General features: G+C 49.8%; 1 protein-coding gene across 1 annotated transcript in view; it reads right to left on the reverse strand.

The window, feature by feature from the left end:
• Positions 1–2,494: 2,494 nt before the first annotated feature.
• The window catches only part of LOC308609322 (uncharacterized protein), a gene marked incomplete at its 3' end in the record, with an annotated part of 61,381 nt that continues 49,920 nt past the window's right edge, over positions 2,495–13,955 (reverse strand). Inside the window, exons 2-5 of the mRNA XM_081223009.1 lie at positions 11,920–12,050; positions 10,869–11,089; positions 6,814–6,951; positions 2,495–2,584 (exon numbers count right to left, since the gene is read on the reverse strand). Coding sequence (XP_081079135.1) covers positions 2,495–2,584; positions 6,814–6,951; positions 10,869–11,089; positions 11,920–12,050 — 580 coding nt within the window. The remainder of the gene's footprint in view (positions 2,585–6,813; positions 6,952–10,868; positions 11,090–11,919; positions 12,051–13,955) is intronic.

The following is a 13,955-nucleotide window of genomic DNA, read 5'->3' on the forward strand; positions in this document are numbered from 1 at the left end:
CCAAGAGACTTCATTTCTGTGGCCAGGTGATGAAGGTACAGCTAGTGCACAGCTTAGTCGCTTTAGCTGCTTCTCCTGGTGACCAGTCTCTAAAAATATAGGTCTCTATATATTAGACCTCTAAAAAAATATAGGTCTCTATTTCCAGGTCTGATACATTTCCCATCTGCAGTAGACTTAAAGCTCCAGGACAATGGACTTGTGGCTGTAAATGAAATACATTTCAGAACACACTTCTTTCCATACCATCTAGAATACAAGCACATTATTAACATTAAACTGTTTTTCCAAAACTAAATTTCAACAATTTTTTCTTATTTACTTTACAAAAAAATTAAAAACATGATAGATAGCTAGTGGGAAGCAACTGCGTAGCACAGGGAGATCAGCTCGGAGCTCTGTGACCACCTAGACAGGTGGGATAGGGAGGGTGGGAGGGAGACGCAAGTGGGAAGAGAAATGGGGATATAGGTGTACTATAGGTGATTCACTTTGTTATAAAGCAGAAACTAACACACCCCTGTAAGGCAATTATACTCCCATAAAGATGTTAAAAAGATAAACAAAAAATAGATTAAGGATGTAAACAAAACAAAACATAAAGCTGTCAGTAACAGGTATATGTCAGGACCGGTGGCACTATACAATAATACCTTGTATTCTCCAGAGCTGCCCTCTGCTGAGACCATATCCAGCTTCGGTCCTTCTTCTGCTTTTTCATTTCCATCCTCTTTCTCTTCCTCAGCATTTTCATAATGATATTCACTCTCTTCTTTAGTGTCGAATGATACGGACTTTGGCATCCCAAGGTGGTGGGAAACATTTCCCGATTTAAAATCAGCAGCAGAATCTAGTTCTCTGCTCTCAGGAGGATCTGGAGAAGGGAAATATGTCAGAAAATAAATAAATAAATAAGAAAACTAGCTGGTCATGTTCCTACTGGTTGATACAGCACTTCCTTGGCCCTCACACTTCTGCTGCTTGACAGTTTTCACAACATTATCCCGCTCTTTCCAGGAGATCTCACACACACTGTGCTGCTGATTATTTCTGGCCCTTTGGAGAAGGGATCGAAATCATTTGATCCTGAGAGCAATTTTGTATGTTTCTGCCAGAACGTCACTGGAAAATGTTCACCCCATTTCAAGACAAATTCTACCGGGAACCTCATTGATTCCTCAACCACTGAAAAGTGCCCCTGTGCCACTTCATCATTTTCTCAGGTCATCCTACTAAGAATCTTAACATTTTTAGAAGCCCGTCAACCAAAAGTGAGGTATGCCATTCGTTTGCCCTTCAGTTCGTAGAAGGCAGCATACTTTTTCTCAAGATCCTAAAGTTCTTTAGAGAATTGGGCTTCTACTTTTGCATATCGTGCCTGAAGGTTTCTGAGAGCTTTGACCCGCTGCTTAACCGCCAGAGGCCAGCGCTGAGTGCACCCTGCCTTTGAGGCCGATGCCCAGTCAGGGGCTGCAAGGGACAGGGGACTGGGCCGCCCCTCACCAGCCTCGGCCCCGTCGTCGGGTCCACACGCCCCAGCCTCCCAGGACTAGGAGCCATCAGCCAGGACCTCGCACACCCAGAACTCGGCCTCCACTACCGCCGCCGCAGGTTCCTCTGCCTTCTGGGATGCCGCCCCCTCTGCGGGTTCCCGCAGCTCCCAGGGCGGGGGGCCCTCTGCCTGGTACTCGGCCCCCCAGACCTCACCTGTCTCTCCCGGGGTTTCCTGACCCTGAGGAGGCGCGGCATCCTCTGCAGGGTCCGAGGGCCGTCGCGAGCAGCGACTGACCATCACGAATTCGGCGTGGGGCCCGGCCACGGCATGGACGTGGTAGTGGTCCTCGGGCACGAGGCAATGGGCCACATCCCGGTGCATGAACTGATACTGCGCCGCGGGCGCCCCATGGCCCGGGACCACTCCCGCGCCTCCCTGCCCATGCTCGTCCTCCTCTTCTGTCTCTTCCTCCTCCTCGACCTCTTCCTCAGTTTCCTCCCCCTCTTCTGACTGGTACTCAGCCTCCTCCTGGTCCTCGATGTCTAATTCAAGCTCTTCCTCCTCCTCCTCCACCAGCTCTGCATCCCAGTCTTCTGCCACTGCGGCCTGAGCGGCCTCCTGCCCACCATCCTCCCCGTGAAGGGCTCTGAAGAGCCCCAGGGAGGCCAGAAGGGCCGAGTCCCCCTCGACTCCATCCATCCCTCCCGAAGGGGAGGCACGGACCCCGAGGGGACTGGGGTCGCCACCCGCCCCGCCTCCAGCTCCGTCCTGGCCACCTGGGATCGGCCCACGCTCCTCGGTGGCAGACATGGCAGGAGGGACACGCCAGACACGGATCGGGCTGCAGTGACGACCGCGGGGAAGATGGCGGCCACCGGGCTGGGTGTCGCTGAGGGAGGGGACGCTGTTGGCAGCGGGGCCTCCGGCACGGGGTGGGGGCTGCAGAGAAGCCGGCTGCCCACGGCTCCAGAGTCAGAGAAAACGCCTCTGGGAGCCCCGCTACTGGAAGAGCAGACGGCCTGCCCGCCGAGCGCCCCCGCGAGATTGGGCCGAGGCCGCCGCGCACAGGGCGGGAAAGTGCTTGATTGGCTGGTGACGGGAGGCGAAACTTAGAAGGGCCAACGAGGGGCCACTTCCTCCAGCGCCGACTCTAAGCTCATTTGCCAGCAGCCAAGGATTGACAGCACCACCCTCCAATGAGTGATCAAGGTCTTCAGTTTCCCTGGAGGCCTTAAAGGCCCAGCTCACCCTCAGCCTCTGTGAGGGCACAGGAATCCCTTCCTTTTCATTCCACCACTGCAAGAGCAAAACTACAATGCGCCTAAAGGGCGGCGCCCTGGGGTATGGGAACCTGCATGTGTTCCCCAATTGCCACCCTGGGGCAGCTCACGCTGATACAGACACAGTTCAAAAACGAGAGAGAGAGAGAAGGTGTATAGATCAAATCTCAGCAACGCTTAAAACCTCCCACAGGAGACAGCAAGAGAATTTGGAGGTTTTAATGCTGTTAAGGCTCCTTAGAAAAGGACATACAGAGTCGATATGGATGCAGTGAGAATGGAGAGTGGACGAAGCCGTAAAGACAGGAGCTGGAGAGTGTTTCATCAGGGCTCCCCAATTCCGTTGCAGCCTCCAAGAAATGAAGACAGAGAGAGAGAGGGAAGAGAGTCAGAGATAGAGAGAGAGAGAGAGAGAGAGAGAGAGAGATTTCTTTTAAAGACTGTGCTGAGCACCTGCTCTGCACTGGAATGTGCACACCCCTTGCCTCCCAAATTCATACGAGAAGCCCGTCCCCAGCCCCACCCCACCCCCAGGAGATGGTATTTGGAGACTGGGTCTTTGGTAGGTCATTCAGTTTTGGTAAGGTCAGGAGGCTGGGTTCCACACATTGGGATTATTGCCCTGACAGGAAGAGACCATAGATGGTACTCTCCTCCCACCACCCCAACGTGAAGCCACAGGAAGAAGGCGGCTATCTTCAAGGCAAAACGAGGGCCCTCACCAAGAACTCCACCATGCTGGCACCCTGACTTTGGGCTTCCTAGTCTCCAGAACTGTGAGAGAATAAATTTCGGTTGTTTTAAGCCACCTGCTTTGTGGTAATTTGTTACGGTAAACCTAGGAAACAAACACCTCCCTCCGGGAGGTCTTTGTGTCTCAGGCCCCTGAGAATTCTAGTACCTTCCTCAGTCCAGATCTTACCATCCTGTTCAGTTTCCCTGCAATAGTACCAAGTCAGTGAATTAAGGCTAGTTCTACTGTAGGTGTGGTTAAACGTTTCCCCCACTGCTCTAAAGCAGTGGTTCTCAAACTTTAGTGTGCTTCAGTAGCACTTGGAGGACTTGTCAAAACCTGATGGCTAGCAGCCTACCTTCAGAATACCCAATCCAGTAGGTCTGGGGCAGGGTCTGAGAATTTGCATTTCAAACAAGTTCCCAGCTGATGCTGATGCTGATGCTGATGCTGCTGCTCCATGGCGGGCCAATAGCACCATCTGGTCCCCAGGCAAGCTAGGTCATCCATCAGTTTCGTTCAATAACATATACTAGAGGCTGGGCCACCATCTCTATCATCACACAAGTTGTTTATAATCTAATATTTTAATTTATTTGAGGCTGCTCTAAAAGGATGTCAAACAGGCTTACCAAATACTTGAAAGAAATCCCTTTCAATGACAGTAAGGTGGGCCGAAATACATAGAACAAAGATACATTGGAGTCAGTGTTATTTATGTTAAAAAAAAAAACCTCTGCAGCTTATTCATGTCAAACAAGCTTTTATTTTCAATGTGAACAATACTGTCAAATTTATATGTAAAAGGTAAGAATAAAGTCAGATAGCAGTTAATATCATTTTGGGATGTTGAACTTTGAAACAAAATCTGTGTTGTGGGCTAATGAAAACTAGAATCTCCGTGAAGGACAAATTCTTCTTTTCTTTCGCTGTCCACTTCTTTTTATGTCTTCCAACTGTAGGATGGGATAAGAGTCAATTAACAATTGTACACCAATAACATGCACCAGGGACTTTCTAAATATGAGTCAATACTATGTACATCTCCTGGCTCTCCAAGGAGAAAACAAAATGTTTTCTTCTTATAACCCAGACCCTTGGTTGTCAGGGTGCACATCATTTCATCACACCAACCACATCTCTCTCTTGCCAACCACTATATATGTTAGTTTTTTTTCTTGAAAGGCCACTCTGTGATTTAAGTGTCTTTCCACCTTAAGAGCCTATGCTCCTTACCAAATCATAAATCCCTTATAATCCCAGACCTTCAGTTTCCATATCTCTATAATGAGAATGAGGCTGTTATCAAATATCCACAGGTGTGAAAATTAAGAATGGGAGAAAGAAAGAGTGTGATACTGAGAGAGAGAGAGAGATGAGAGAGAGAAAGGAAAAGATGAATGGGTAGCGGAAAGAGAAACTAGGATTGAATTACCAACTCAGTGAGAGCCAATAATAATACTATGGCTAATTTTCTTTCCTTTTGAATAAAACATCTAAATTGAACTAATATTTGTGAATTACTCATGAAATGCAGTCTTATTTGAAATCCTAAACTTTTTACTACTTTGTAAGGAGTCCCCGTCTCAAAGGCATTGCTATTCCAAGAGACTTCATTTCTGTGGCCAGGTGATGAAGGTACAGCTAGTGCACAGCTTAGTCGCTTTAGCTGCTTCTCCTGGTGACCAGTCTCTAAAAATATAGGTCTCTATATATTAGACCTCTAAAAAAATATAGGTCTCTATTTCCAGGTCTGATAAATTTCCCATCTGCAGTAGACTTAAAGCTCCAGGACAATGGACTTGTGGCTGTAAATGAAATACATTTCAGAACACACTTCTTTCCATACCATCTAGAATACAAGCACATTATTAACATTAAACTGTTTTTCCAAATCTAAATTTCAACAACTTTTTCTTATTTACTTTACAAAAAAATTAAAAACATGATAGATAGCTAGTGGGAAGCAACTGCGTAGCACAGGGAGATCAGCTCGGAGCTCTGTGACCACCTAGACAGGTGGGATAGGGAGGGTGGGAGGGAGACGCAAGTGGGAAGAGAAATGGGGATATAGGTGTACTATAGGTGATTCACTTTGTTATAAAGCAGAAACTAACACACCCCTGTAAAGCAATTATACTCCCATAAAGATGTTAAAAAGATAAACAAAAAATAGATTAAGGATGTAAACAAAACAAAACATAAAGCTGTCAGTAACAGGTATATGTCAGGACCGGTTGCACTATACAATAATACCTTGTATTCTCCAGAGCTGCCCTCTGCTGAGACCATATCCAGCTTCGGTCCTTCTTCTGCTTTTTCATTTCCATCCTCTTTCTCTTCCTCAGCATTTTCATAATGATATTCACTCTCTTCTTTAGTGTCGAATGATACGGACTTTGGCATCCCAAGGTGGTGGGAAACATTTCCCGATTTAAAATCAGCAGCAGAATCTAGTTCTCTGCTCTCAGGAGGATCTGGAGAAGAGAAATATGTCAGAAAATAAATAAATAAATAAGAAGACTAGCTGGTCATGTTCCTACTGGTTGATACAGCACTTCCTTGGCCCTCACACTTCTGCTGCTTGACAGTTTTCACAACATTTTCCCCCTCTTTCCAGGAGATCTCACACACACTGTGCTGCTGATTATTTCTGGCCCTTTGGAGAAGGGATCGAAATCATTTGATCCTGAGAGCAATTTTGTATGTTTCTGCCAGAACGTCACTGGAAAATGTTCACCCCATTTCAAGACAAATTCTACCGTGAACCTCATTGATTCCTCAACCACTGAAAAGTGCCCCTGTGCCAATTCATCATTTTCTCAGGTCATCCTACTAAGAATCTTAACATTTTTAGAAGCCCGTCAACCAAAAGTGAGGTATGCCATTCGTTTGCCCTTCAGTTCGTAGACGGCAGCATACTTTTTCTCAAGATCCTAAAGTTCTTTAGAGAATTGGGCTTCTACTTGTGCATATCGTGCCTGAAGGTTTCTGAGAGCTTTGACCCGCTGCTTAACCGCCAGAGGCCAGCGCTGAGTGCACCCTGCCTTTGAGGCCGATGCCCAGTCAGGGGCTGCAAGGGACAGGGGACTGGGCCGCCCCTCACCAGCCTCGGCCCCGTCGTCGGGTCCACACGCCCCAGCCTCCCAGGACTCGGAGCCATCAGCCAGGACCTCGCACACCCAGAACTCGGCCTCCACTACCGCCGCCGCAGGTTCCTCTGCCTTCTGGGATGCCGCCCCCTCTGCGGGTTCCCGCAGCTCCCAGGGCGGGGGGCCCTCTGCCTGGTACTCGCCCCCCCAGACCTCACCTGTCTCTCCCGGGGCTTCCTGACCCTGAGGAGGCGCGGCATCCTCTGCAGGGTCCGAGGGCCGTCGCGAGCAGCGACTGACCATCACGAATTCGGCGTGGGGCCCGGCCACGGCATGGACGTGGTAGTGGTCCTGGGGCACAAGGCAATGGGCCACATCCCAGTGCAGGGACTGATACTGCGCCGCGGGCGCCCCATGGCCCGGTACCACTCCCGCGCCTCCCTGCCCATGCTCGTCCTCCTCTTCTGTCTCTTCCTCCTCCTCGACCTCTTCCTCAGGTTTCCTCCCCCTCTTCTGACTGGTACTCAGCCTCCTCCTGGTCCTCGATGTCTAATTCAAGCTCTTCCTCCTCCTCCTCCACCAGCTCTGCATCCCATTCTTCTGCCACTGCGGCCTGAGCGGCCTCCTGCCCACCATCCTCCCCGTGAAGGGCTCTGGAGAGCCCCAGGGAGGCCAGAAGGGCCGCGTCCCCCTCGACTCCATCCATCCCTCCCGAAGGGGAGGCACGGACCCCGAGGGGACTGGGGTCGCCACCCGCCCCGCCTCCAGCTCCGTCCTGGCCACCTGGGATCGGCCCACGCTCCTCGGTGGCAGACATGGCAGGAGGGACACGCCAGACACGGATCGGGCTGCAGTGACGACCGCGGGGAAGATGGCGGCCACCGGGCTGGGTGTCGCTGAGGTAGGGGTCGCTGTTGGCAGCGGGGCCTCCGGCACGGGGTGGGGGCTGCAGAGAAGCCGGCTGCCCACGGCACCAGAGTCAGAGAAAATTCCTCTGGGAGCCCCGCTACTGGAAGAGCAGACGGCCTGCCCGCCGAGCGCCCCGGCGAGATTGGGCCGAGGCCGCCGCGCACAGGGCGGGAAAGAGCTTGATTGGCTGGTGACGGGAGGCAAAACTTAGAAGGGCCAACGAGGGGCCACTTCCTCCAGCGCCGACTCTAAGCTCATTTGCCAGCAGCCAAGGATTGACAGCACCACCCTCCAATGAGTGATCAAGGTCTTCAGTTTCCCTGGAGGCCTTAAAGGCCCAGCTCACCCTCAGCCTCTGTGAGGGCACAGGAATCCCTTCCTTTTCATTCCACCACTGCAAGAGCAAAACTACAATGCGCCTAAAGGGCGGCGCCCTGGGGTATGGGAACCTGCATGTGTTCCCCAATTGCCACCCTGGGGCAGCTCACGCTGATACAGACACAGTTCAAAAACGAGAGAGAGAGAGAAGGTGTATAGATCAAATCTCAGCAACGCTTAAAACCTCCCACAGGAGACAGCAAGAGAATTTGGAGGTTTTAATGCTGTTAAGGCTCCTTAGAAAAGGACATACAGAGTCGATATGGATGCAGTGAGAATGGAGAGTGGAAGAAGCCGTAAAGACAGGAGCTGGAGAGTGTTTCATCAGGGCTCCCCAATTCCGTTGCAGCCTCCAAGAAATGAAGACAGAGAGAGAGAGGGAAGAGAGACAGAGAGAGAGAGAGAGAGAGAGATTTCTTTTAAAGACTGTGCTGAGCACCTGCTCTGCACTGGAATGTGCACACCCCTTGCCTCCCAAATTCATACGAGAAGCCCGTCCCCAGCCCCACCCCAACCCCAGGAGATGGTATTTGGAGACTGGGTCTTTGGTAGGTCATTCAGTTTTGGTAAGGTCAGGAGGCTGGGGTCCACACATTGGGATTATTGCCCTGACAGGAAGAGACCATAGATGGTACTCTCCTCCCACCACCCCAACGTGAAGCCACAGGAAGAAGGCGGCTATCTTCAAGGCAAAACGAGGGCCCTCACCAAGAACTCCACCATGCTGGCACCCTGACTTTGGGCTTCCTAGTCTCCAGAACTGTGAGAGAATAAATTTCGGTTGTTTTAAGCCACCTGCTTTGTGGTAATTTGTTACGGTAAACCTAGGAAACTAACACCTCCCTCCGGGAGGTCTTTGTGTCTCAGGCCCCTGAGAATTCTAGCACCTTCCTCAGTCCAGATCTTACCATCCTGTTCAGTTTCCCTGCAATAGTACCAAGTCAGTGAATTAAGGCTAGTTCTACTGTAGGTGTAGTTAAACGTTTCCCCCACTGCTCTAAAGCAGTGGTTCTCAAACTTTAGTGTGCTTCAGTAGCACTTGGAGGACTTGTCAAAACCTGATGGCTAGCAGCCTACCTTCAGAATATCCAATCCAGTAGGTCTGGGGCAGGGTCTGAGAATTTGCATTTCAAACAAGTTCCCAGCTGATGCTGATGCTGATGCTGATGCTGCTGCTGCTGCTCCATGGCGGGCCAATAGCACCATCTGGTCCCCAGGCAAGCTAGGTCATCCATCAGTTTCGTTCAATAACATATACTAGAGGCTGGGCCACCATCTCTATCATCACACAAGTTGTTTATAATCTAATATTTTAATTTATTTGAGGCTGCTATAAAAGGATGTCAAACAGGCTTACCAAATACTTGAAAGAAATCCCTTTCAATGACAGTAAGGTGGGCCGAAATACATAGAACAAAGATACATTGGAGTCAGTGTTATTTATGTTAAAACAAAAACCTCTGCAGCTTATTCATGTCAAACAAGCTTTTATTTTCAATGTGAACAATACTGTCAAATTTATATGTAAAAGGTAAGAATAAAGTCAGATAGCAGTTAATATCATTTTGGGATGTTGAACTTTGAAACAAAATCTGTGTTGTGGGCTAATGAAAACTAGAATCTCCGTGAAGGACAAATTCTTCTTTTCTTTCGCTGTCCACTTCTTTTTATGTCTTCCAACTGTAGGATGGGATAAGAGTCAATTAACAATTGTACACCAATAACATGCACCAGGGACTTTCTAAATATGAGTCAATACTATGTACATCTCCTGGCTCTCCAAGGAGAAAACAAAATGTTTTCTTCTTATAACCCAGACCCTTGGTTGTCAGGGTGCACATCATTTCATCACACCAACCACATCTCTCTCTTGCCAACCACTATATATGTTAGTTTTTTTTCTTGAAAGGCCACTCTGTGATTTAAGTGTCTTTCCACCTTAAGAGCCTATGCTCCTTACCAAATCATAAATCCCTTATAATCCCAGACCTTCAGTTTCCATATCTGTATAATGAGAATGAGGCTGTTATCAAATATCCACAGGTGTGAAAATTAAGAATGGGAGAAAGAAAGAGTGTGATACTGAGAGAGAGAGAGAGATGAGAGAGAGAAAGGAAAAGATGAATGGGTAGCGGAAAGAGAAACTAGGATTGAATTACCAACTCAGTGAGAGCCAATAATAATACTATGGCTAATTTTCTTTCCTTTTGAATAAAACATCTAAATTGAACTAATATTTGTGAATTACTCATGAAATGCAGTCTTATTTGAAATCCTTAACTTTTTACTACTTTGTAAGGAGTCCCCGTCTCAAAGGCATTGTTATTCCAAGAGACTTCATTTCTGTGGCCAGGTGATGAAGGTACAGCTAGTGCACAGCTTAGTCGCTTTAGCTGCTTCTCCTGGTGACCAGTCTCTAAAAATATAGGTCTCTATATATTAGACCTCTAAAAAATTATAGGTCTCTATTTCCAGGTCTGATACATTTCCCATCTGCAGTAGACTTAAAGCTCCAGGACAGTGGACTTGTGGCTGTAAATGAAATACATTTCAGAACACACTTCTTTCCATACCATCTAGAATACAAGTACATTATTAACATTAAACTGTTTTTCCAAAAGTAAATTTCAACAAATTTTTCTTATTTACTTTACAAAACAAAATAAAAACATGATAGATAGCTAGTGGGAAGGAGCTGCGTAGCACAGGGAGATCAGCTCGGAGCTCTGTGACCACCTAGACGGGTGGGATAGGGAGGGTGGCAGGGAGACGCAAGTGGGAAGAGAAATGGGGATATAGGTATACTATAGGTGACTCACTTTGTTATAAAGCAGAAACTAACACACTCCTGTAAAGCAATTATACTCCCATAAAGATGTTAAAAAGATAAACATAAAATAGATTAAGGATGTAAACAAAACAAAACATAAAGCTGTCAGTAACAGGTGTATGTCAGGACCGGTTGCACTATACAATAATACCTTGTGTTCTCCAGAGCTGCCCTCTGCTGAGACCATATCCAGCTTCGGTCCTTCTTCTGCTTTTTTATCTCCATCCTCTTTCTCTTCCTCAGCATTTTCATAATGATATTCACTCTCTTCTTTAGTGTCGAATGATACGGACTTTGGCATCCCAAGGTGGTGGGAAACATTTCCCGATTTAAAATCAGCAGCAGAATCTAGTTCTCTGCTCTCAGGAGGATCTGGAGAAGAGAAATATGTCAGAAAATAAATAAATTAATAAGAAAAATAACTGGTCATGTTCCTACTGGTTGATAAAGCACTTCCTTGGCCCTCACACTTTTGCTGCTTGACAGTTTTCACAACATTATCCCCGTTTCCAGTAGATCTCACACACTGTGCTGCTGATTATTTCTGGCCCTTTGGAGAAGGCATCAAAATCATTTGATTCTGAGTGGATTTTTGTATGTTTCTGCCAGAACCTCACTGGAAATTGTTCACCCGCTTTCAAGACAAATTCTACCGCAAATCTCATTGATTCCTCAGCCACTGAAATGTGCCCCTGTGCCATTTCATCATTTTCTCAGGTCATCGTACTGAGAATCTTTACATTTTTAGAAGCCCGTCAGCCAAAAGTGAGGTATGCCATTTGTTTGCCCCTAGGTTGGTAGAAAGCGGCATACATTTTCTCAAGATCCTAAAGGTCTTTATTGAATTTGGCTTCTATTTGTGCATATCGTGCCTGAAGTTTTTTGAGAGCTTTGACCCGCTGCTTAACCGCCAGAGGCCAGCGCTGAGTGCACCCTGCCTTTGAGGCCGATGACACAGCAGGGGCTGCAAGGGACAGGGGACTGGGCCGCGCCTCGCCAGCCTCGGCCCCTTCGACGGGTCCACAAGTCCCAGCCACCCAGGACTCGGAGGCATCAGCCAGGACCTCGCCCGCCCAGATCTCAGCCTCCCCTGCCCCCACCACCGGTTCCTCTGCCTTCTGGGATGCCACCCCCTCCGCAGGCTCCCGGGGCTCCCAGGGCGGGGGGCCCTCTGCCTGGTACTCGATCCCCCCAGACCTCACCTGCCTCTCCCAGGTCTTCCTGCCCGTGAAGAAGCGCGGCAGCATCTGCAGGGTCCGAGGGCCGTTGGGAGCGGCGCCTGACCATCACGCGGCTGGCGTGGGGCCTGACCAGGACACGGTCCTTGTAGTGGCTGTGGTGCAGAAGACAATGGGCCACATCCCGGAGCAGGGAATGAAACTGCACCGCGGGCGCCCCGCAGCCTGCGACCACTCCCGCGCCTCCCTGCCCATGCTCGTCCTCCTCTTCTGTCTCTTCCTCCTCCTCGACCTCTTCCTCAGTTTCCTCCCCCTCTTCTGACTGGTACTCAGCCTCCTCCCGGTCCTCAGTGTCTAATTCAAACTCTTCCACCTCCTCCTCCACCATCTCTGCATCCCAGTCTTCTGCCACTGCGGCCTGGGCGGCCTCCTGCCCACCATCCTCCCCGTGAAGGGCTCTGGAGAGCCCCAGGGAAGCCAGAAGGGCCGCGGCCCCCTCGACTCCATCCATCCCTCCCGAAGGGGAGGCACGGACCCCGAGGGGACTGGGGTCACCACCCGCCCTGCCACCAGCTCTATCCTGGCCACCTGGGATCGGCCCACGCTCCTCGGTGGCAGACATGGCTGGAGGGACACGCCAGACACGGATCGGGCTGCAGTGACGACCGTGGGGAAGATGGCGGCCGCTGCGCTGAGTGTCGCTGAGGGAGGGGACGCTGTTGGCAGCTGGGCCACCGGGACGCGGTGGGGGCTGCAGAGAAGCCGGCTGCCCAGGGGACAAGAGTCGGAGAAGTTTCCTCTGCGAGCCCCGCTACGGGAAGTGCAGACGGCCTGCCCGCGGAGCGCCCCACCGAGACTGGGCCGCGGCTGCTGCGCACAAGGCGGGAAAGAGCTTGATTGGCTGGTGACGGGAGGCGGACCTTACAAGGGTCAACGAAGGGCCACTTCCTCCAGCGTCGACTCTAAGCTCATTTGCCAGCAGCCAAGGATTGACAGCACCACCGTCCAATGAGTGATCAAGGTCTTCACTTTCCCTGGAGGCCTTAAAGGGCCAGCTCACCCTCAGCCTCTGTGATCGCACAGGAATCCCTTCTTTTCATTCCACAACTGCAAGAGCAAAACTACAATACCCCTAAAGGCGGTGCCCTGGGGTATGGGAACCTGCATGTTTTCCCCAATTGCCACCCTGGGGCAGCTCACGCTGATACAGACACTTAGTTCAAAACCGAGAGAGAGAGAGAAGTTGTATAGATCAAATCTCAGCAACGCTTAAAACCTCCCACAAGAGACAGCAAGCAAATTTGGAGGTTTTAATGCTGTTAAGGCTCCTTAGAAAAGGACATACAGAGTCGATATGGATGCAGTGAGAATGGAGAGTGGAAGAAGCAGTAAAGACAGGAGCTGGAGAGTGTTTCATCAGGGCTCCCCAATTCCGTTGCAGCCTCCAAGAAATGAAGACAGAGAGAGAGAGGGAAGAGAGAGAGAGAGAGAGAGAGAGAGAGAGAGAGAGAGATTTCTTTTAAAGACTGGTCTGAGCACCTGCTCTGCACTGGATTGTGTACACCCCTTGCCTCCCAAATTCATACGAGAAGCCCGTCCCCAGCCCCACCCCACCCCCAGGAGATGGTATTTGGAGACTGGGTCTTTGGTAGGTCATTCAGTTTTGGTAAGGTCAGGAGGCTGGGGTCCACACATTGGGATTATTGCCCTTACAGGAAGAGACCATAGATGGTACTCTCCTCCCACCATCCCAACGTGAAGCCACAGGAAGAAGGCGGCTATCTTCAAGCCAAAACGAGGGCCCTCACCAAGAACTCCACCATCCTGACACCTGACTTTGGGCTTCCTAGCCTCCAGAACTGTAGGAAATAAATAACTGTCTTGTTTAAGCCGCCCAGCCTATGGCATTTTATTAGGGCAGCCTGAGCAGTCTAATACAGCATGGCAGACCTTAACAGCACAGGCTTCCTAGAGTCATTTCTCGGTCAACAGTCCGAGCCATTTTGTTGTACTCAGCCCCACTTAGCCGAGTGGTCACGGGTAACGAATGCTGAAAACGA

Source organism: Mesoplodon bidens (assembly GCF_964165515.1).
Source record: "Mesoplodon bidens genome assembly, chromosome: X".
NCBI lineage: Eukaryota > Metazoa > Chordata > Mammalia > Artiodactyla > Ziphiidae > Mesoplodon > Mesoplodon bidens.